Source organism: Poecilia reticulata, chromosome 7 (genome assembly GCF_904066995.2).
Source record: "Poecilia reticulata chromosome 7, P_reticulata-male-v2, whole genome shotgun sequence".
NCBI lineage: Eukaryota > Metazoa > Chordata > Actinopteri > Cyprinodontiformes > Poeciliidae > Poecilia > Poecilia reticulata.
In genome coordinates, this window is record NC_088836.1 from 33044218 (window position 1) to 33067987 (window position 23770).

The following is a 23770-nucleotide window of genomic DNA, read 5'->3' on the forward strand; positions in this document are numbered from 1 at the left end:
ACCTGCAGCAGGTGGCGCCCCCTGCTGCAGCTCACCTGTAATTACTGCCACAGGTGAGCTGCTGCTGGCTCTGCTGCTGCTCAGCGCGCACACACACACACACACACACACACACACACACACACACCAGGATCTCTCATAGTGAGCGTGCTGCCCCCTGCTGCCTCTCCAGCAGAACTGCAGCTCAGCTGCTGAAAGCAGCAAAATGTTAACAGGAAGTGAGTCTGAGTGGAGATAATAAATAAAAACATATTAAATTGTTTCTCTGTAGAACGATGGACTTTAACAGAAATGATTCATAACTTGAAGCCCAGCAGCAGTTAAGCTCATTTCTCACCTCCTGGTGTTTTGCTGAAACGTCTGTTTGCTGCTACAACCTGCAGCTGTTTCTGTCCAAAAGCAGCGGCAGCATGTTGACCACGACGTCCGGCAACACGTTGACCACGACGTCCGCCGACATGTTGACCACGACGTCCGCCGACATGTTGACCACGACGTCCGGCAACATGTTGACCACGACGTCCGGCAACACGTTGACCACGACGTCCGGCAACACGTTGACCACGACGTCCGCCGACATGTTGACCACGACGTCCGGCAACACGTTGACCACGACGTCCGGCAACACGTTGACCACGACGTCCGGCAACACGTTGACCACGACGTCCGGCAACACGTTGACCACGACGTCCGGCAACACGTTGACCACGACGTCCGGCAACACGTTGACCACGACGTCCGGCAACACGTTGACCACGACGTCCGCCGACATGTTGACCACGACGTCCGCCGACATGTTGACCACGACGTCCGGCAACACGTTGACCACGACGTCCGGCAACATGTTGACCACGACATCCGGCAACACGTTGCCTCGTTTTAGTTGCAGACCTGCAGAGGAGCTGGACAAACTCACCTGAGGAAAGTCTCACAACTGAAGGATCAGAAACTAGAACATCTTCTTCATGTTTATCCTGAAGGTTTCCGGGTTGGAAGCCTGGAGGTTCATCAGGGAGCAAACCTGAATGATTCCCAAATCTTTTCTGGATTTCAACCTTAAACACCATCAAGAAGCAACTTAAACCGAGTTCCTCTCCCTTCCTCTTCATAAATGACCTAAAGTATTTAAAGTTGCACTGAATGTTGATGTTGCAGCTTCATCACGTTTTACTCTGAAGAATCTTCCTCATTTTGCTCTCAGCCTGATCTGAACATCTGTGTCACAATGCTGCAGTATTTAAAGTCCCTGTTTTAGTAACAAAACTCACAATAACCAGTAAATTATTCTGCCACATGAGAAGAGTTCGAATCCCAGGCGGACGTGTTGCACGTGCTGGGGAGGTCTCTGCTCGGCCGACTCCAACAGCACAGCTGGAAACTCTGGTGGATGTTTGTTCTGAGGACGGATTTAATCACGATGACTGAATGTTTCAGTTTCTACACATTCAGTGTTTTTCACTCATCTGGAGAGGATTTTATTAAATATTTCAGAGAAAATGTTTCTGCTGGATTTGATGTGGAGAAGAAGGAAGAAATAAAAAAAGATATTTAGTCTCAGTGTGAGTTTAAATTAAAAATTTAATACGTGATTATAATGCTTCATTTAGTTCAACATGATGCAGATGTTTCATGAGATCACATGACACCGCTGGTCCAATCAGAAACACTGACGAATCATTAAACAATAAAAAAACAACAATAATATAAAACAAACATGAATAAAAATCTAATTCCAGACAGAAACAAAAACGTTTGTCCTTCAGGTAGAGTACCACACATCGGGTCAGGGCACCAGTAGATTATTGACATTATTCTTCTTATTAGTATCTTACAAAACCAAAAACAACAGTGCAATAAAAAGGTTTGAACGCTTCGCTGAGCGGGAGGAAGAGACGGCGGAAAGCAGAACCAAAACGGACAGGAGGACGAGCAGGAGGACGGGGGGACAGGAGGACAGGAGGACAGAGGAGGACAGGAGGACGGGGGAGACGGGCTTCTCAAGACGATGGAGGTGGAGAATGGAGGGATGAAGATGGAGGAAGGTAAGGGAGGAGAGGACGGTTTGGGTTCAGGTTGTTAAAAGGGTTTTTAGATTCTGATCCAACATGGCTGCCAACGTGGAGGTTAAAACCGGGCCGACGGTTCTGGTTCTGCGGAATCTGTCTGATCGATCGTCTAACTGACGGTTTCACCGATCGCTGCGTCTCCGGTCTCTGCGCACGATGAAACGCTGAGCGCGTGTCACCCAGAGACGATGTGGGTCTGTGAGGTCATCAGCCCAGCTGGGCGCCGGCGGTCCGTATTCTGGTCTCGCCTCCGGGTGACGACCTGCTGACCCGGATCGGCGCTGAGTGACACTGCGTCACGTAACGGAGTCTCTCTGATTGGTTGATGCTCCAATTTCCCAACTCTGGCGTCGGCCATGTTGGATGTGCGGGACGCGCCGCGCCCACACGGACCCGTTTGGTCCGATCGCAGCATCATGTCGTAAACCGGCTAAAACCTTAACTCTCCTCTGAAGCGTGCAGCAGGACGCCGCGGTGACCCGTGGGCGTTTCCACGGATACGCAGCAGTTTTAACCGTGACCTGGGCTCCGGCTCCGCGTCTCGGTGAAAGTTTGACCCGGATCCATCCTGGATGGAGGCGGATCAAAGCCATTACAGGAGGAGAAACATCAGTTTCATTTGGTTCTGATTAAACTGAAAAACTGGGAAAAGTTGGTTCTGGATTAAAGTGTTTTTTAAAAGACTTTCCTGGAGTAGAACCAGCAGCCTCAACATGAACTGTTGGAGGGCAGGGGTCACCTGGAGCTGAGGGTGAGGTCATGAGGAGACAGGAGGGAGGGGAGGGGCGGGGTCAGGGCTGGTGGGCGTGGCCCGTTCGGGTCGGGTCGTCCCTCAGGAACTCCTCTTGGTCCTGGAGTGTTGGATCAGCCACTGCAGGGTGATGTCTGCAGACACAGAGCTGGAGGTCAGGGCGACGCTGGACAATTCAATCTGACCGATGAGCAAAAATCCTTCAAAGCGCCTGAAACGCTTCATTCAGAACTCGGTGCGCATCACTGAGCCACGTGTTTACAAACAATATGACCGGAGCAAATATGGTTATTAAAATATTATTCTATAATGTTTTCACCTCAAACACCAACGAAACCTGCAGGAAGCAGATTTAGGATGAATTCACACCAAAAGGTTCTTTGGTCCGGACCAGAACCAGACTTTAGTTTCTCTGTTCGGTTTCACATGGAGCTTCTTGAAAGCGGATTAAAATATGTAAACAAAGTCACATGGGTGAAGATCAGCGCTCCTATTGGACAGAAATGACGGGGGCGGGACGACACACACCTGGAAGTGCTGCAGCTGCATTTCCTGATGCTGCACACTTCTGCTAATGCGCTAACAGCAGAGCTAATTTTTCACGGAGTACTTTAGCTAACGTTGAAAGCATTTAGCGCACTTAGCTTCCCCTGGATAAACTCTGAGGCGCCGATTTACTCGGCTGTTTTGTAAACTTTCAGTTGATTGTCGATGTTTTTGTTATTGACTGTTGAGAATTTATTAAGGAATTTATATTCAGGCTCTTATTTTGAAGTGGGTGAAGAGTGTTTACGCAGCAGCTCTGTTTCTGAAATTAGCACTTTAGCTTCCGCCGATTACTATGCTGGTGTAGCGCTTTAGCGTTAGCTGGACTAATGTTCAGGATTAGTGCTTTAGGATCAGAACAGCTAAGCTTTTAGGCGGCACTGCCTGGAACATTATTTTGAAAGTCAGTTGAAGCGATGGCAGCAGCATTGCTGCGCGGTGGGGCTGTAGCCATGGCGACGTGGCCTCCAGGTGCCCCGCCTCCTGCAGGTGCACCAATCAGATAACCTGAGCGTCCAACAAAGGTGCTGACTGCAGAAACCGCCTCGTTGGTTATTAACCCAACATAAGAGCTGCAGGAGGAAGAAAACAGGTCGGGTTCAAAACCACTGGCTGTTTGAGCCAATCAGGAGGCAGCAGGGTCAAAGGTCAAATGTGGTTTCACACGGCGACCCAAACAATGTGAAACTGAGGAAAATATGGAGGACTGACGCTGGCAAAATTCACAATAAATAAAAAAAAAACTGTAAATAAAGACAATAAAAAAATATACTGAAAACAAATAAATAAAAAATATTTCAGTTATAAAATAATAAATAAATGTATTAGAAAAATGTAAAATAAATCAATTTAATTAATAGATGAGTAAACAAAAATAAAATATAAAATAAATGGGGAAATAAATAAATTAATGATGAAATAAAACTATGCATAAAAAAGTTAATATTATTAACAATAAAGCCGAAAATAAATGAGAAAATAAATAAATTGATGAGAAATTAAACTATGCCTAGTTAAATAACTATAGAATAAAATATAGAACTGGAAAAAACAATTGATTAATGATGAAAAAAATACATAAAATAAAAAAAATAAATAAAAAAGAGTTTAAAAAAGAAAGAAAATCAATAAATGATCAAATAAAACCATTATTTTATTTTAGTGATGAAAATTGAGGAATAAAAAATTAGGAATTTAAAAATAAACAAAGAATTAATGTACAAATGATTAAATCATTTATAAATACCTTTAAAAAATGTTAATCTAATAAATACATGTTGCAATTACTTATTTTAGTATTATTTAAACTTTACTGTGTTTCTACTCAGACCTAAACCACGATTGGTCGGCCTCCAATCTGCTCAACCAATCAGCTCCCAGGAAATTCCCACAAACTTCCTGTCTCTTCCCAGAGCCGCCAGAATAAAATCAAACAGATTTCATTTCATTTTGCTGCATTGCTTTTCATCCAGTGCTGAACAATAATAGTTGGTTTGTGTACATTTAAAAGTTATCATTGCATTTTTCATCCAGTGTAGATAAACGTGTGTGTGTGTGTGTGTGTGTGTGTGTGTGTGTGTGTGTGTGTGTGTGTGTGTGTGTGTGTGTGTGTGTGTTTACCAATGTTGTCTTTCTCCTTGCAGGAAATGGAGTAGCAGCAGATCTCTCTGTCCTGGATGGCCGACAGGTTCCTGAACACAACAACGACCCAAAACACTGAAACCGGCAGCAGAACAGCAGAACCCGGAGCTCCAACCGGACCCCGGGGGCCCCACCGGGTCAGAACCGGGTCAGAACTTACATCCTCTCTATGAGCTCCTTCTCATCCAGAGCGCCTGGCAGGTCCCGCTTGTTGCCCAGAACCAGAACCTGAGGACAGAGAGGAGGACGGGTTGGAGGCAGCAGAACCAGAACCAGAACCAGAACCAGAACCAGAGCATGCAGGTAGAAAGCATTCAGCGTTTTCCCATCAGCATGTGGGCCAGAGGGAGGCAGCCTGTCGTTTTTATTTCTTGTAGTTCTGATGATTCTGTCAGAGAATAAAACCAAATTCAGTTTCAAACCAACGATTCACATTTTGCTTGTTTACAGTTTTTAGTTTAAATTCATTCATCAGGTAAGCATAAAAAATTGTTTTTGCAAAAATAATGATAATAAAAATATAAAAACTTTGTGCCGCTGGAGTTCATTAAGCTTTATATTTTTGGCCCCTAAGCCAAATAGTCTGGACGGCGCCGACCGCAACATTTCTGAGGAAAATTTCCAATAAACTCACAATTTAGTTTTAGCGAGAAAGAAAAGGAGCAACTGTTGATTTTGAATGAACTTCCAAAAATCGTAGAATCGATGAACTGAGATTTATGAAATTAGATTTAACGACTGTCAGGTTAAATCGCTCGTTCTACGCGTCCCTCTGAGCCCGCAGGGCCGCATAAGAAGCTGTGGCGGGCCGGATCTGGCCCCCGGGCCTTGAGTTTGACCCGTGTGATCGGAGCAGCCGGGTCGGCGCCGGCCCGTTTCTCTGAGCTCAGCTCTGTCTGCGTCGTGTTTTCTCACAGGAATCCCCTGCAGCTGCGGCTTGTCCAGCAGGTTGTGCAGTTCGTTCTTGGAGGCTTCGATCTTCTCTGGATCGGCTGCGTCCACCATGTAGCTGCAGCAGAACCAGAGCAAACGTCACAAACTGAAGACAGGAGGAATCCAGACAGCCGCCACTCCAACTGCCTCCTAACGATGAGTTAATCCTGAAAAGATCCGAACTGAAGAAACGACCATAAATCTGCACAAAATGAAAACATGAATTTCACCCTCCCCGCCCTGCCGCCCCGAGCCGCCGCCGAACTTACACGATGGCGCTGACGCCCCGGCAGTAGCGCTCCCACATGCTCCTGAAGCGAGGCTGGCCACCGATGTCCCACAGCTGGAGACAGAGACAAAGAGACGGACATGAGAGGACAGGACAGGAAAAGACAGGACAGGACAGGACAGGACAGAGCAGGACAGGACAGGACAGAGCAGGAAAGGACAGGACAGGACAGGAAAGGAAAGGACAGAGCAGAGCAGGACAGGACAGGACAGGACAGGACAGGACAGAGCAGAGCAGGACAGGACAGGACAGGACAGAGCAGAGCAGGAAAGGAAAGGAAAGGACAGAGCAGGAAAGGACAGGACAGAGCAGGACAGGACAAGAAAGGACAGGAAAGGACAGAGCAGGACAGGACAAGAAAGGACAGGAAAGGACAGAGCAGGAAAGGACAGGACAGAGCAGGACAGGACAAGAAAGGACAGGAAAGGACAGAGCAGGAAAGGACAGGACAGAGCAGGAAAGGACAGGACAGAGCAGGAAAGGACAGAGCAGAGCAGGAAAGGACAGGACAGAATACAAAACATGGTTTGATGGTTATATTTGTGTTCCAGTGCATATTGGAGCAGATGGAAACCAGAGGGCAGATAAAATGGCAAAGAGGGAAATTAAACATCCTATTAGCTTCATAGTTAAAATAAGTAAATCTGAAGAACAAAGTGTTGTTAAAGAGAAACTGATGAAGGTTTGGCAAAAAAGGTGGGATGAGGAAAAGACAGGAAGATGGTTTTATAAAATTCAGATGTAGGAGAAACAAGAAATGGAAGAAGAAATAGAAAAGAGGAAAGAGTGATAAGGTTAAGATTTGGACATTCAGGACTTAATTATACACTTTTTAAAATTCAAAAACATAAAACTGGTAAATGTGATTATTGTGATAAATATGAAACCATAGAGCACGTTATATTAGAATGCCATAAATATGAAATAGAGAGCAGATATACGAAGAGAGAGTTTAAAGTATTAAGGAGAAAGTTAATTTATTAGATATATTGAGAAACAATTTAGGGAGTAAACATACAAATAATTATTCGATTTCTTAAGAAAACTAAATTATTTCATAGAATTTAATTATAGGAAGTGTATTTGTGAGTGAAGGCATGATATAAAAGGTTGTGCACCAGTATGAATGTTTAAGTGTGAATGTATGTTTAGATAGAATTTATGGTAGAATATTTGTATAAATAGATGAGGATAAATATTTAGACCATCACGAACCACATTCCATACCAGTAAGTGGCGGTAATGCTACTAACAGTTTGTTGCCAACCGCCATAAAACCGACAAGAAGAAGAAGAAGAAAGACAGAGCAGGACAGGACAGGACAGGACAGGACAACACAGGACAGGACAGGACAGAGCAGGACAAGACAAGAACAAGACAAGACAAGACAAGACAAGACAGAGCGACGCAGGGAATCAAACTACCAACCTTGATGGTGACGTTGCCCTTGGTGATCTTCCTCATGTTGAAGCCCACCGTAGGAATCATGTCTTCGCTGAACTGACCCGACTGAAACACACACACACACACACACACACACACACACACAACACACACACACACACACACACACACACACACACACACACACACCATGTTTTCAGGTCAAACAGCTGACACTAGCAGTGAACCGATCCAGTTTTCTGGCCGATCTTTAAAAGTCTGACCTGCTGATTGATGCTTTTTGACTGAAATGTTGCTAAATATAGAAAAGGTCTCTGAGTTGGCAGCAGTCAGGTGACTATTGTTACCCCCACTGGCTGAGTTTGGACCTTTGCTGACGCAGGTCAGATCAGTGGATAAGATCGGCTTCATATGGACGCATCGGCCGATAACCGATCTCACTACACCGAGGAAATCTGAGCCGACTGACTGGCTGGCCGATAAATTGGTGCAACACTACCTGAGACTGCTAAGGCTGCTCTGACTCTGGATACTTCTCTATGAAGCTCTGGCTTGTGTTTTTCCTTCCACTAAACTTTCCGTTAATATGGAATATGGTTAATATGGTTGTGGGCCTGTCACAATAAGCAATAAATCAATTAAATAGCCTGATAAACTAAAACAGTTTGCATGATTTATTGTTTTTCTCTTTTTACCACAAACTGCATGATAAAAGTCTTCAGTCTGATAGACCTTTATTTTCCATGACTTCATAATTCACTATATTTGTTTTGTTTATTTATTTTGGATGTTTATAAAACCTTTTAATTTCAGTGTTAAATGTTGGTTAGAAACTAAAGTTTACTGATTTTTGAGAATGTGTTCTTGCAAAAATGGTCAATTAATGAGCTTCTTTTAATTTATCATGCGATTAATTGCTTATTGCACAGGTCTGTTTCTGCCTACCTCCTGCTGTCAGACGGGTTCTAGATAGTTTCATCTGACCTGATTGTAAATTGTAACATTTTAAGAAAAAGTTAGCAGTTATTTCATGATGGAGCAAATATCATCGCCACATATTTCAGAATGAGTCTGAAAGGGGAGTAAATACTAAATAAATGCAAATGGCTGTAAATGTAGGATTTTAAAGTTTTCTGATTTTTCATTGCACATAAATCCTGGGCTGTTTGACCCAGCAGCAGCCCGGCGGCCTCCAGATGTTCCCAGATGCTTCTGCAACATCATTCCTCTTTCCCTTCAGCGGAACCAGACGGGATGGATCCACCCAGATCCACCTGGAGCTGGAGGAACCGCCGGACCCCCGACCTGCTGGACTCCACCCAGATCCACCTGGAGCTGGAGGGACCCCCGGACCCCGACCTGCTGGACTCCACCCAGATCCACCTGGAGCTGGAGGGACCCCCGGACCCCGACCTGCTGGACTCCACCCAGATCCACCTGGAGCTGGAGGAACCACCGGACCCCGACCTGCTGGACTCCACCCAGATCCACCTGGAGGTGGAGGAACCGCCGGAACCCCCGGAACCCGACCTGCTGGACTCCACCCAGATCCACCTGGAGCTGGAGGAACCGCCGGACCCCGACCTGCTGGACTCCACCCAGATCCACCTGGAGCTGGAGGAACCGCCGGAACCCCCGGACCCCGACCTGCTGGACTCCACCCAGATCCACCTGGAGCTGGGGGAACCGCCGGACCCCGACCTGCTGGACTCCACCCAGATCCACCTGGAGCTGGAGGAACCGCCGGACCCCGACCTGCTGGACTCCACCCAGATCCACCTGGAGCTGGAGGAACCCCCGGAACCCCCGGACCCCGACCTGCTGGACTCCACCCCGCCTGCCTCCAGCTGACCTCACCGCTGCAGGACAACAATGGACGCCGCCGCATCCAGCAACACTCACCGCTATTACATTCACAAAGGTGGTCTTCCCGGAGTACTGCAACCCCACCAGGGTCAGCTCCATCTCCTCCTTCCAGAACAGAGCCTTGAACCAGTCCAGGAGTTTGTTGATCAGCGCGATCATCTCTGCGCTCCGTCCGCTTCAGCTGCTCTGCTGCTCGGTTAGCTGCTAACTGGCTGCCCGGCCCGACGCTCCGCTTTCTCTGCCGCTGACAGCCGCTGAGACACCCGCAGACGGTAACAGGGAGAGCCACAGAGCCAAGCAGCCTCACAGTCACTCTGGAGCTCCGGTGGCTCGGTGTTTTACTGCTTTAAAACCCACCGAGTGGCTTTTCTCTGCTGTTTACTAGCTGCGCCTTTTCCTGCTAGCGCCGACAAGGAGGAACCAACGCACACGAACACATCCGGCGGAGCCCTTCAGAATAAAACACAAAGAAAATCAATTGTGTCAAAACTTACAATAAAATACAATTTTTATATTCAAACATAATGGTCTTAGTTATTAAATCAATTAATGTAATCATAATGTGCCGATTATAAAACATAATACTCACTATTTTGCCTTTTTGGTGATTTCAAATGAACGGGTAAATAAAACGTGGGCAGCATTTCCGGTTTGGGTGGGGTTGTTGGAGGAGGCAGAGGAGAGCAGAGCAAAGACGAGGCAGAAGCAGAAAACATAGACCGAGTTCTAAAACACTGACCTCTGTTGGTTCACTGCATGGTTCTGACCATCATCTAATGTTTTCTATTTACAGTCTGGGTCCATCTTAACACAGAAGTTGTAGTTTTAGTTCCCATTGTTCCCCATTAGAACATCATTAAATAGGATATGTTTCGCATTTTAAAATGGTGAGGTGGGGTTTGGACTTCTTCAGGTTGTGGTGTCATGAAATCATCCATCCATTGTGTTTCACCTTGGACAAGTTGCCACAGAGACAAGAAGGATAATTTAGAGCAGAGGTTCAAACTCATTTTTGTTTTGGCCCAAATCAAGAACAGGGCCGGTTGTGCCAGAATGTATCGATAAAACCCGTTATGATATTAATGAATTCTTAAAATTAAATAATATTGAATCCCTCCAGGATTACGAGATTGTTTTTGTGATTTTTAAAAAAAACTGTTTGTGGTGCTAATTTAAAAACATTTACGATATTTGTGTTTATGTATGACGGTATGAATAGTGGACTATGATCTGACATCTATTAAGGTTGAGACAGCCGTTAGCATCTCTTGAACCCAAATGTTTGTGACCATTTTTGTGGAAAAACCTGCAGTAAACTCACAGTTACGCATTAGTACAAAAATGTGCAGGAATTTGTTGATTTTTATGTGAACTTCCACGATAATTTGCAAGAAACTGGAGGGACTGATTGATGAAATCTGACAGGAAATAAAAACTGCTTTGATTTGATTGATTAAATAATACTTAAGCACAGTGTTATCTTGATGGTTGGCACCAAAGGGCCACATGAGGCCCTTGGGTGCCGGATTTGGCCCCCAGGCCTCGAGTTTGACTGAACAGTCATGTTTGTGGACAGCGGGAGGAAGCTGGAGTATCCGGTTGATGGGTCCCATGTAACAAAAACCAGAAAAATCTATTATTGACATGTATTTAACAGCTTCCCAAGTATTGCAATAAGTAGTCCCTGCTGGTTTCTGCTTAAACTGTGACGACAACTGCAGTCGACCAGCTTCCTGTTTAGGAATCTGGTCACATAGGATGTGTTGCTGTTGACATCTAGTGTTCATTAGTGGTACTGCACCTCCTGCTTATCCGTCAACAAAACGCTTTTTGTTCAGAAACATCAAGAAGCACAAATATTTTTAATTTAAAACAAACCTAAATTTATACATTTCTGATATAAAAATAAAAACAACCCACAGACAGCAAATAACCAGAAAATAATCTGAAGCAAGTTTTCAGACTTTGTTTCATTAAAGCTTCCAGTTCAAACCAAAAGTTCCTATTTTTGAACTAACTTTATGAACCGTGGAGATTTAGTCGTTGACTGAACAGAACCTGATGGTCGGGTTCAGCTCTGCTCATCTCTGAGAAACAAACATGTAAACAATACATTTATTTCATTTTAATAATCTAATTTTTCTCTTTCCGGTCCAGGATGAACATTTTGGTTCTTTGGGTTCTCCATACTTTCAGAGCCAAACAGAAGATCCAGTTCTGGTTCTGCTGTGTTGCCCTGATGGATCCGGTTTCCTTTCAGTCCCGTCTGCTGCTGCTGAGGCCGTTCGGTTCTCCTGGTTCTCCTGGTTCTCCTGGTTCTCCCGGTTCTCCTGGTTCTGCTGTGCTGCCTTCCTCAGATTTCTTTGAGGGCGTTGTGGTTCTGTGGGTTCTGTTTTTTCTCAGTTCTGCAGTCGAAGGTTCTGCAGCCGAACGCTGGCCTGGTCCTCAGGGGTCTGCTGGTTCTGTGAGTCTGTGTTGGTCTGGTTCTGGTCCTGATGGGGAGAAAACACGGTTAAACTGGCAGTTCTTCCACTGAGACGCAGAAAGTCGTGTTAAACTTTGTTGAACTTGGCAGCAGGTGGGTCTGACTGACTCCTCTAAAAAAGGTTCTAGGCTCGGCTGTGTGAGGTTCTGTACCTGGTTCTGCTGCAGCTGGCGGCTGTACTGGGCCAGCGTAGAGTACAGGAACTGGTACTGCTCGGTGGTCTGGATCATCCCACCCCTGCACAGGACAGAGGAGGAGAACCTTTACACGAAGGTTCTGCCGTTTAACGTTGGGACAACAACACAGTTTGTTTTTAACTTTATGCAAAAGAACTTCAGTGTCCAAGACGGGTCCATGAAGCACCAGAACCGGTCCCTGATAAGGAGAGCCTGGCAGAGTAAAGCAGTTTTAAACAAATTTGTTTTCAGTTGTTATTTGAAATGAAACCAGCATTTTAGAATTTAGAAAAACTAATTCAGAAGGAGGTAAGTGCACTAAATGCTCTCACGCTTAGCGAACATGCTAACACGCTAAATGAAAATTTAGCTCCAGTGTTAGCGCACTAGCGGATTAGCACTACAGGAAGTTCAGGGATGGGCCTCAGCTTTGTGTCTCAGATGGAGCCATCTCCTGATTGGCTGGAGCATCTGGAAGGAAAGCTGTGAGGACCTGTGTGATCCCTGAAGCGTCCTGATCCAATCAGGTGTGCTTTCCAAGGGAAGGGAAAGAGAAGATCCTCCAAGAGAAACTTCTCCAAAGATCATCAGTTTAGTGACGATCTCCTGATTTCATGAGGCTACAGGTTGGCGAATTGCTTTTGGACTTCTCATGATCTGGACCCCACTGAGAACCTGTGGTCAGGTCTCCAGCAGCAGGTGGAGAAACAGAGAACGGGACACCGTCAGTCACCCAAACGGGTCAGAGAGAACTACAGCATAAAGACAGGAAATATTCCCTCTTTGCAGACATTTGAACAACGTTCTCCAGCAGCGACGTGTACAAACATCCAAACGAAATCACCTTCAGACGACCTCACCTGTCGAGTCGCAGCTGACAAACCGTCTCCAGAATGTCCACGTGTCCGGTTTCTCTGAGCTGCTGGCAGCAGATGCTGCTGGCTATGAAGCAACCCGTCCGCCCGATGCCTGCGCTGGGGACACAACGCCAGAGCAGGCCTTAGAGTTTCACTGCAAGAACACGGTTCCAGGAAAAGGGCTGGAGCCAAAATCCTCTTTCCTGTCTGTCAAACTGTCCTGGGTTCACCGGATCAAACCGTCTCACTGACAGGCTGCTGGTCACAAAGAGTTTAAGATCCAGTTTGAAACCGGTTCATCCCTGGATTTCAGGATTCCTCTAATGTCTGAATGTACTGTAGCTGAAACTGCGATTTAACCATTTCTGATCTGGTAAGGCCCGTTTTCCCCATAAATACTACGTTGTGAGGACCGACTGCTCCTCATGGGGCCCCAAAGAGGAAGTGATGTTTTGGGTTAACCTCTCCGACTCCAGGCCTCCTTTTGAGCAATATGGCTGAAAATAACATGCCCAAAATGAATTGAATGTATCTCAAGAACTAAATAGTTTATTTTAATTGTTTTGGTATCAAAACAAAGGCAAGACCCTAGAGAACATGTTACAGCTCTAAAAACCACCCTGCCTGTTACTGAGGAAAGTGTATTAATATGATAAACAGCAGAAATTAAGAAAAAAATCAATTTCCGCCTAAAAAAAACCACTTCAATCTATGAATGCTCCTTTCAAAACATGCAGTGAAAGCCAAAAAAAGAAGTAAACAACAGTACACAATCTGACCTTTTACTGTGCCAAGTTTCATGAAAAAAAAGTTAATTATATGAGTTTTAGAGAGGTGCTACTAGATAAAAATCTAGGCGGACCTTCCAAATGAGCCATTTTGGCACAATTAGTGCCATTTGAACTTTCTTAGTTTTTATTTCTGTAGGGTCTGTTTTAATCATAATAAATTATTATTTATCATAAATAAGTAATTACATCTAATAATTGTTTTTGGGGGTTCTTTTGAACCCCCAAAAACAGGGTAAGGGTAAACAGGGTTGGTGCAGGGTAAGGTGTTAGGCTGTAGGAATTAATGGAAGGTAAATGGAAGTCAATGTAAAGTCTTCATGAAGACAGGAAAACATATTATTGTACTTTTGCCCTTTTAGGTCAATCTGTGGTGTTTTTCCCTCTAAAGACCGAAACGTCTCATTGGGCCCGGTTCCCACTCATGTCTTGATTGAAGGAGATGCCTGCAGATTGTTGAATTAGTATGTATTTATTAAATGAGGTGATGATTCGCTGGAGGAGCCAGAGGTGCCAGGAACCTCCCAGACGGAGCCGCAGCTCCCTCGGCCACCCCTTGGGGGCGCCACTGCTGAAGCCAGGTCTCAGTGTGGTAGACCTAGTTTTTAGAGTTGGCCTTTGAAGGTTGGTGTGAATGAAGTTTTAAGGTTAGGTTGGGCAGAAATGCCACCATTATGGGTCATTTTCACACCGCAGCAGTTTATCTGCCTCCAGGCTGCGGCACTCAGCCGCCGCGCTCCGACAGGAAGTCGGGTTCAACGCATTCGCCGCTCTGGTCTGAGACATTCCAGGCTGGTTTCTCTGCTGAAAACACAGTTTATCTGACAAAAGGTTCAGTTTTAACAGTTTTTTCTGCTGGTTAAAGGAGATCCAGGTTTGTCCCATCAGGGACCTCAGATTGGTTTCAGTGTTTAGTCTGATCTGTTGGCGCCTGGTCATCGTGTTCAGATGATGGGATAAATATTTGCTGTGAATAAACTTTATGATGCTGTTTTATAAATGAAGAGGTTCATTTTGGCCCCATTTAAAGCTGATCTTCTTAAACCTGCTGCTGCCAAAAATCCACCAACGTCAGGAGAAAATGTGAAGGAGTCCAGTTTTCTGCTGTCCGTCCTGCATGGTCAGGCTGTTCCAATCCTCCTGTGGACTGGAAAGACTGAAACTAACAGCCTGACCAGTAAAACTAAAGCTTTAGATCCTGTGGGGTTTAGAATCGATGCAGATCTGGAAGCAAAGCGAAGTGAAAATGTCTTTCTGGTTGGGATCAACGTCTGCAGCTGGTTGTTAGTGTCTTTTCTCTTCAACTGTGAGTTTGCAAATTAACCGTTTGTTCTTCAGCATTTTAAAACGTTCCTTAAATTACTGGTGAGCAGAAGCTGAAATGTGTTTGTGTTGCAGTAACCTGGGGGTTTAAGCTGTTTTTTCATAAACACCAACCTGCAGTGGACAATGATTGGTCCGTGACCCGGAACGGCGTCTGTGATTGGCTGCAGGGACTTCCTCTGCGTCTCCACCTCCTCCACCAGCTTCAGCAGAGAAGCAATGCATTCTGGGATGTGGTGGTCGGGCCAGGAGCTGAACCAGTAGTGTCTGACCGGACGGCGCTCAGAGTTCAGCTGAAAACGAAGGTGAAGATGACAGAGACGATGAACAAACATGGAGCTTCCGGAGCATCAACAGTCTTTGAAAGCTGTAAAGAGGGAAAGTTTTACACGTTTATTTATTTACTGAAAGGTTTCAGTGATAGAAACTGAGGATCAGGAACTAAAACATGAAATCAGAGATCTGACCTGGGAAACAGCGACACCTAGAGGCTGCTAGAGGAATCAGCCCATTTTAAATGGCTCCTTAAAACTTAATTTATTCGTAGGCTTTTAAATGATACTGTAGCTTTTCTGTTGTGATGTTTTACTTTTATTTTATTTGCTTATTGTTATTCCTATTATTCTTTTGCATTATAATTTTTCTCTTTTCATCAACTTATTTTATTGTTGTTGTTTTTGTGCAGCGGTTTTAAACCCGTTTTTAAATAAATAAATAAATTTGACCTTAACAAACACCAGAACTAGAAAGACAGAATTCACTGAACGTTTTACAAGAGCATAAAAAATGTGACCAAAATAAAATCTGTAATGACCAGAGACCATGATGGAGCTCCAGAAACACGGAGTTCATCTGAACTTTGCTTCCTGTTTTCATTTCAGCTGCAGTTTGTTTTAAAAGTTTAGACATCTGGTCAGGGTTGACCAGCATCCTGACCAGCCAGGGTTGACCAGCATCCTGACCAGTCAGGGTTGACCAGCATCCTGACCAGTCAGGGTTCAGACCAGCATCCTGACCAGCCAGGGTTGACCAGCATCCTGACCAGTCAGGGTTGACCAGCATCCTGACCAGCCAGGGTTGACCAGCATCCTGACCAGTCAGGGTTCAGACCAGCATCCTGACCAGCCAGGGTTGACCAGCATCCTGACCAGCCAGGGTTGACCAGCATCCTGACCAGCCAGGGTTCAGACCAGCATCCTGACCAGCCAGGGTTGACCAGCGTCCTGACCAGCCAGGGTTCAGACCAGCATCCTGACCAGCCAGGGTTGACCAGCATCCTGACCAGCCAGGGTTCAGACCAGCATCCTGACCAGCCAGGGTTGACCAGCATCCTGACCAGCCAGGGTTGACCAGCATCCTGACCAGCCAGGGTTCAGACCAGCATCCTGACCAGCCAGGGTTGACCAGCATCCTGACCAGCCAGGGTTGACCAGCATCCTGACCAGCCAGGGTTGACCAGCATCCTGACCAGCCAGGGTTGACCAGCATCCTGACCAGCCAGGGTTCAGACCAGCTGATGAAGCTACAAACATGAACCGGATCTGAAATGAATCATCTCCACAGGTGAAACCAGATATTTACACATTCTTTCCTCACTGGCTGAAGTTAAATCGGACCAAACTTTTCTTGTTTTATCTGAGCGAGAATCACTTTTTTTTTCTATTTGCTGAATGTTAGAAAACTGAGTGATAAGAAGTTTACATACATTTGGTCATTTTCAGGGATAAGTGTCTTTTAAATGAATGACTGGTTAAACTTTTTGGGTAACTTTGGTTTGATTTAACCTCAGGCAGTGAGGAAAAATGCATATTTTTATTCCGTAAATGGACAGAAATGTACAGAACAGAAACACTTTAATGAATTTAATGTGTTTTCCCAGATTGGACCCACCTGGACCTGCAGATCCGTGATGATGAAGCCGTCTTTTTCCCGGCTGTCTTTAACTCTCAGCAGGAATCTGCCGAAGCGGCTCGTCTGTCCCTCGTCTTGGTCCCTCTGGATCTCGTCCTGCCGCTCCTCGTCCTCCTCCTTCACCTTCGTCCCGTCCCTCGGCTGCGGCCAGTACGGCTCGCATTTCTGAGCAGACACACGTCAGACGCTGAACACCGCGGGCGATCCGGTGACGATTCCACAGACAGAAACAAACCGCCGCACCTCGTTGTTCTCCTTCAGCTTGGTCACCATGACGATGATGCTGCTCCGCTCCTGCCACACCATGTCCCAGAAGTCTCCCACGGTGTGCAGCATCGGGCCCTGGGTGGCGATGAAGGCCCTGGCAGCCCCTCTGTAGCCCTGCAGGACATCCAGACCATCTGATGCAGCTCACACTCCGAATTCACAACAACACAACAGCAGCAGAGTTATGAAGTAAAAAATGTAAAAGTACTTTGTAGATTCTTCAGGTGTTTGTACTTCACTCGAGCATTTATCTTTCTGACAAAGTTTTACTCTCTACACGAGAAATATCTATACTTTTTACTTCTTACATTTATGACTCGTCATGACAAAAATAACGATGGAAAAAAATCCACCTCCGTCACAAGAAGTGTGTTACAGTGTCTGTATGTCACCATTCAGTCGGATGCAACCAAAGCAGAGGAGAAGGAGAAGCAGCAGGGATGGAAGTTTAGCCTGAGACAAACAGGAACAGATTCAGAGTCGTTCCATGTTGAACGCTCCGCTCTGCGTTTGCTGAAATCTCAACGATCCGGACTCAGATTTGGTTCGAAGGATTATTGTTTCTATTCAAACACAGCATGTTGGCGGCAAAAGAAAGAATTTATGCATTTTCTATGAAACTTTTAAAGTATTTTAGACTTTAAAAAGTACTTTTGTATTCTTCAAGGTGAAAATTACAAAACTTACTTTTTTACTTTTACTTTAGTAAAGCAGTCCAACCTGAACTTTTAATTTTACTGCAGTATTTTTCCGTACAGGTGTCGGTACTGAAGTAGAGCAGGTGAGCACCTCTGACGGTTCAGCTGGATTATAATAAATCTCTCTACACCAGAACCGGGTCGCGTTCTGCACACATCACACTGTCAGGTTCCCAGGAAACTTTCTAAAGGTGAAACACGAGTTGGTAAAAACGGGCGAAGCTTCACTTTGTCTGTGGTTTCATTACGACAGCAGCAGACCAGAGGCTTTGCATACCAAGCTGCCTTTCTGAGGAATTGCGTAAAATGAGGAAGCCGGTTAGCCGACCGTAGCTGAGGTTCAGAAATGCAGCGTCTGGTGTTTTCCTTCATTTCAACACCAAGAACTGGCTCTAATCAAACGCAGCTCATGAAAACAGGACAAGAAAGAAGCTCAGTTTTCATTAGTGGCAGGAAGAAAATCTGTAATTTATGACTCCAAACTGGTTTTTCCAGAAGTTTCCAAGCGACGAGAAGCGGCGGATTCTCCTGGACTTCATCAGCCTCTCACTGCGTCGCCTTTCTCCACTGTTGCTTCATCGCATTGAGGTTTGCACACGTTAGCTTTTGCACATGCTGATCAATTTAAGGTCTGGACTTTGACTAGGCCAAGTGTCAGCTTTCTGACCACACACTTTACTCAACAGGAAGGAGAGGAAGCCGACTAGCTTGGACCGACCGTCTCAGACAAACCAGAGGTTTTCAGGAACCTGCTGCTTTTTACCGGGTTGTAATTATTCTGTCAGGTTTTGGTGAAGAGAAAAAAAATCCATTCGTTTTATTCCAACAGTGGGAACGGCTGATCAGCGGTGTGAGGTTAACGTTCGCTACGTCACAACTTATTCAGCAAGTTTCCAAAAACCAAAATCTGCCTCATGTGGGTGTAAAAACGTTTTTTCCAAACTGAGGAGGTCATTTTAAATTTGACCGTTTCTAATGCGATGCTTCAAAATGAGCGTAAGAAACGTTGATGGAAACACGGCTAACGACTCCAGTCCTGGAAAGAACAATTCAACCAGGAACGGCCGATATGGGAATTTAGGCTCGATTTTTCAGAAAAAACAGAATCACCTCATGGAGCATCAAAGCCTTTTTACTGAATCCAGGAAGTTGTTTTGGATTTTCCGTCTACCTTTCCTGATATGATCCCTCAAAATGGCCATGAAACGTCCTGATGGAAACACGGCTACTGCAAGCGTCCCAGGTTTTACAGCCCAGATCATCACTCCTCCTCCGCCGTGCCGTAAATGTTCAGGACTTCTCCAGGTTACTGCTGATGTTTCCCATCTGCTGTAAATCACCTGGAACCACTGATGATGGATTTGATGTCATTTGTTCAAACATTTATAAGTTAAAAACCATTAAAATGGTTAAATGTAAAGTTTTGATTGCTGATTCTCTGCTGCATGACTTTGTGTTTATGATGTAAAGCTCTTTGAAATGCCTGGCTGCTGAAATGTGCTATACAAATAAAACTTGATTGATAAAATGCTGCATTTCTTCACACAGTAACTTTTATTTGAACTAAACTGCTGTCTTCATTTCATCTGGTTATTGCATCAAACAACCCGCAGCTTCTTTACATCCCCTCAGCTTCTGAAACCAGCCCACTTCCTTGACGCCATCAAACAGGAAGTTAATGATTAAGACACTTTTGCTCCTCAAAATCCACCGTCAGGCATTAAACCGGCGACTGACGAGTCACCGGCCGGGTTATCAGAGCAGGTGAGCCAAAAGACGGAGTTGCAGGTGCCAGCTTCATGAAAACTGTTAGTACACACACTCCTGATGCGGCGGGGTGAGGGATGCGTGGGCGGAGGGGAGGAGGGGGTGAGTCAGGGACAAGTCACTTCCTCCCTCACTTCCTGTGGCTTTCCTGGTTGTCAGACTCCCACGTTGACAAACTGACATCTTGCACCTCAACTTCTTCTTGCTTAGCCATTAGAAACACACACACACACACACACGCACACACGCGCACGCACACACACACACGCACACACACACACACGCACACGCACACACACACACCCACACACACGCTGAGTGGCGGAGCTGTCACACACTCAGCCAGCTTCCTTTCTCTTTAATAACACCCAGAAGGCAGCACGTTTCTCTGTCGCTGAACCTACTTAAACAGCCGTGACACGTTAATAATGAGACAACTTGACAACAGCAGACATTTGTTCCTTTTAACTTGAGCAGAAGATGCACAAAATGACCCTTTTTGCCCAGAAAATAACAGTTTCTTTGTCTTCCAGACTCATTTTGCACATATTAGTTTCATTCTGATTAAGTTGGTTCTCCGTGTATCGTCTGTAATCGGGGGTTTGTGCCGATCTGCTGCGGTTGTTGGGTGAGAGGCGGAGACATCCTGGACATCAGAGACACACACACACACACACACACACACACACACACGCACGCACACACACACACACACACACACACACACACACACCTATAGAGATCAGTCAACCTGAGGCGACGTTCACGCCGCAGGCTAACGATGATATCTGACCTTTTCACAGCCAGTTCTGATCTCTGCATCCCACTAAACATCCAATCTTCCCACTTCAAAGCTTCTGAACTTCTGTCGCATTTTATCAACTTTCCTTTGTTTTTTTAAGTTTTATCTTTATTGATTCTCAAGGAAGTAACATTTACATGACCTTTGGCCTCTACATCACAAAACCAACTTCAATATTTGGAGTAAGGTGGACAAGTAGACCATTACATTATATTCTACCGACTTTTCTGTCACTAACCTGAGACATGCATCATAATTCTGCAGCAGAAGAAGAATCTGGACGTAAAGAATGTCTGACCATGATAATAATGAAGTGAGGAAAGCAGTCTGAGTCAGTGAACGCATCACTGACTCAGATTCCTGTCTGACTCCACATCCAAACAGAACCGGGTCAGACGCTGCAGTCAATGCTCCACTACAGGCTGCTGCTGTTAGCTGTTAGCTTTTTATCAGCTTCCTTCACCTGCTGACCACGCTGTCGCTCTCAACAACTTTAAAATCTTTACCGGCCATCTTTTCCTACATCCATCCAGACACGGCGGCCATCTTTACCTACATCCATCCAGACACGGCGGCCATCTTTACCTACATCCATCCAGACACGGTGGCCATCTTTACCTACATCCATCTAGAAACGGCGGCCATCTTTACCTACATCCATCCAGACACGGTGGCCATCTTTACCTACATCCATCTAGACACGGCGGCCATCTTTACCTACATCCATCCAGACACGGCGGCCATCTTTACCTACATCCATCCAGACACGGCGGCCATCTTTACCTACATCCATCTAGACACGGCGGCCATCTTTACCTACATCCACCCAGACACGGCGGCCATCTTTACCTACATCCATCCAGACACGGCGGCCATCTTTACCTACATCCATCCAGACACGGCGGCCATATTTATTTACATCCATCTAGAAACGGCGGCCATCTTTACCTACATGCATCCAGACACGGCGGCCATCTTTATTGCCATAAACAGAGTGCAGACGCCTACGTTCTTCTTTGGTCGCTTTGAGGTCAGAATCCGATCACACAGAACTTTGACTGCAGTCGAGTTCAGGATGAACAAAACATGCCGAAAAACTCAGATTTCATCAAAAAGCTGAGCATCAAAAGCTGAAGTAAAAAGTGCAGCTGAGCTACCAAATGCGCCGCCGTGCAGCTAAATTTGGACTTCAACCTGCCAGGCTCTATATTCTGTCTGCGTCATTATGATTGTGTTGGAGATTAAGGCAGGAGAACCACAAGGATGAGAACTGGGACCTCTGGGATGGATGAATTTGGTCTCACATAGAAAAGTTAGTGTCACTTTATGTCACTAGATGTCGTAGATCACAGGTGTCTCACTCCTGCAGCTGCTGCCACTTTTAGATGAGCCTCTGCTGCAGCACCTGAGTAGAATAATTAGGTGATTAGCAGGGATCTACACACGGAGGAGGTGATGAAGCCGTTTCATTCCAGTGTTTTGTACCAGTGGACCATCTAAAACCTGCAGGACAGCAGAGGACTGGAGTTTGACGCCTCTGGCTTAGATAAATGTGTTAATTAAAAATAGTTTCAGGAGAGCATGTATCAAGTTTGATGTCCCAACAGTTTCAGCCTGAACTGAAGTCAGATGCCGTCTCAGCCGTCCCAACCGTTGCCTCGTCTGCCTGTTGGCTTCGCGTCATGTTTTTGTTTCCGGATCCAAACTGGCGGATTATGGATTCACGACAAAGTCTCACAGTCTTGGACGTTTCTTGTTGCTTCTTTGGATTTAGATTTTTGAATCCCGTGTCTTCCTCACCTTTCATCCTGGTCCAAACTACGTCATCTTCACTGCTTTCAAAAAATAACTCCAGTCAAATTTTAAAATCAATTTGTTGAAAAAAACTCAACAACTGCGATTATAGAAACAAACTTTGGTAAATTCAGAATGATGATCCTCTCAGCTGGATTTGCTTCCAATAAATCCAAAATTCACTCTTGACGTTACGCAGAATGAAATCTTTGTTTCCCTGTTTGGTCACAAAATGCAGCTCAGCAGGTCTTCAGATTTTATGGTGAATGATTAATATCAGGGGCTGCACAGTGGCGCAGTGGGTAGAGCTGTTGCCTTGCAGCAAGAAGGTTCTGGGTTCGATTCCCGGTCTTTCTGCATGGAGTCTCCATGTTCTCCCTGTGCATGGTGGGTTTTCTCCAGGTTCTCCGGTTTCCTCCCACAGTCCAGAAACATGACTGTCAGGTTAATTGGCCTCTCTAAATTGTCCCTAGGTGTGAGTGTGTGTGTGGATGGTTGTGTGTCTCTGTGTTGCCCTGCGACAGACTGGCGACCTGTCCAGGTCACCTGTCCAGGTGACCCCGCCTCTCGCCTGAAACGTTAGCTGGAGAGGAACCAGCACCTCCTGACCCACTGAGGGACAAGGGTGTAAGAAAATGGATGGATGGATGATTAATATCTGCCCTGCTCATCATTACAGATTTTAAATCACGCAGAAAAAACTCCTGGGCCAGAAATGGGAAACTTACATGCAGATGATGCAGGTTTTTACCTCGATGTTCATTCTGACCCGTAGGTTGATTTCTCCGTATATTTTGGGCCATTTTCTGACGGTGTTCATTTCAGAAGTGCTGAAATCCCTCTGCCGTGCGCCGATGTGCAGATGAACAGACTGCAGTTCGTTGGTTTGAATGAAGTCGAGTTGATGGCTTGTTTTATTGATGACAAACTGTAAAACTTTTCAGCTTTGGATTTGCTTTTTTACAGTACAAGAGGGGATAACATGAGAGAAGTTGGTTTAAGTTTAGTTTAACTAACGGCTTAGTGGAAAAATCGCATCAGTACTGATTCCACAGACAGTTAACATTTAAAATTAACTATTTTCCACTTTGACCAAAGTGAAACCCTAATCGGTGTTTTCGTTTTCGTTCTTAGAGATGTTTTCCACCGCGGTAAAAACTTTCCTCTTCACACTTTTCACCTGTTTCAGGTCACAGTTTAGATTTAATTGCAGTTTTTCTTCTTATTTAAGTGTAAATCAGATACTTTCTGACAGCAGGACGTTTCAAACCAAAGCAAAGTTCTCACCCTGACATAGTTGGCGTTGATGTATCGATCCGGACCCGGTTCTTCCTCCAGGCTCTTCAGGATCACCCGCGTCTCTGGGTCTGAGAAGCAAACCGCAGCGATGAGTCGGAGGACAAGAT

The 23770-nt window shown here is 45.4% G+C and overlaps 2 protein-coding genes across 7 annotated transcripts in view; both read right to left on the bottom strand.

Annotated features, from left to right (window-relative positions):
• Window positions 1-23770, bottom strand: part of LOC103468097 (protein tyrosine phosphatase non-receptor type 7) — an 88638-nt gene that overhangs the window by 52840 nt on the left and 12028 nt on the right. For 4 of the 6 annotated variants that reach the window (XM_017305571.2, XM_008414949.3, XM_081609362.1 and 1 more), the window contains 7 exons: window positions 23652-23731; window positions 17280-17417; window positions 17016-17201; window positions 15240-15418; window positions 13018-13131; window positions 12134-12218; window positions 11340-11988 (listed from right to left, as the gene is read on the bottom strand). In XM_017305571.2, the coding sequence (XP_017161060.2) occupies window positions 11896-11988; window positions 12134-12218; window positions 13018-13131; window positions 15240-15418; window positions 17016-17201; window positions 17280-17417; window positions 23652-23731 (875 nt within the window). In that variant the 3' untranslated portion in view covers window positions 11340-11895. Of the gene's footprint in view, window positions 1-11339; window positions 11989-12133; window positions 12219-13017; window positions 13132-15239; window positions 15419-17015; window positions 17202-17279; window positions 17418-23651; window positions 23732-23770 lie in introns of those variants that run through there. The other 2 variants (XM_081609363.1, XM_008414950.3) reach the window with 2 other exon arrangements.
• On the bottom strand, window positions 1561-9946 carry LOC103468098 (ADP-ribosylation factor-like protein 8A). The gene is made up of 7 exons (XM_017305982.2): window positions 9533-9946; window positions 7655-7735; window positions 6207-6280; window positions 5920-6013; window positions 5165-5232; window positions 4984-5054; window positions 1561-2951 (listed from the first exon to the last, which is right to left on the bottom strand). Exons 1-7 carry the CDS (start codon window positions 9653-9655, stop codon window positions 2899-2901), a joined length of 564 nt encoding a protein of 187 aa, XP_017161471.1. The 5' UTR covers window positions 9656-9946; the 3' UTR covers window positions 1561-2898.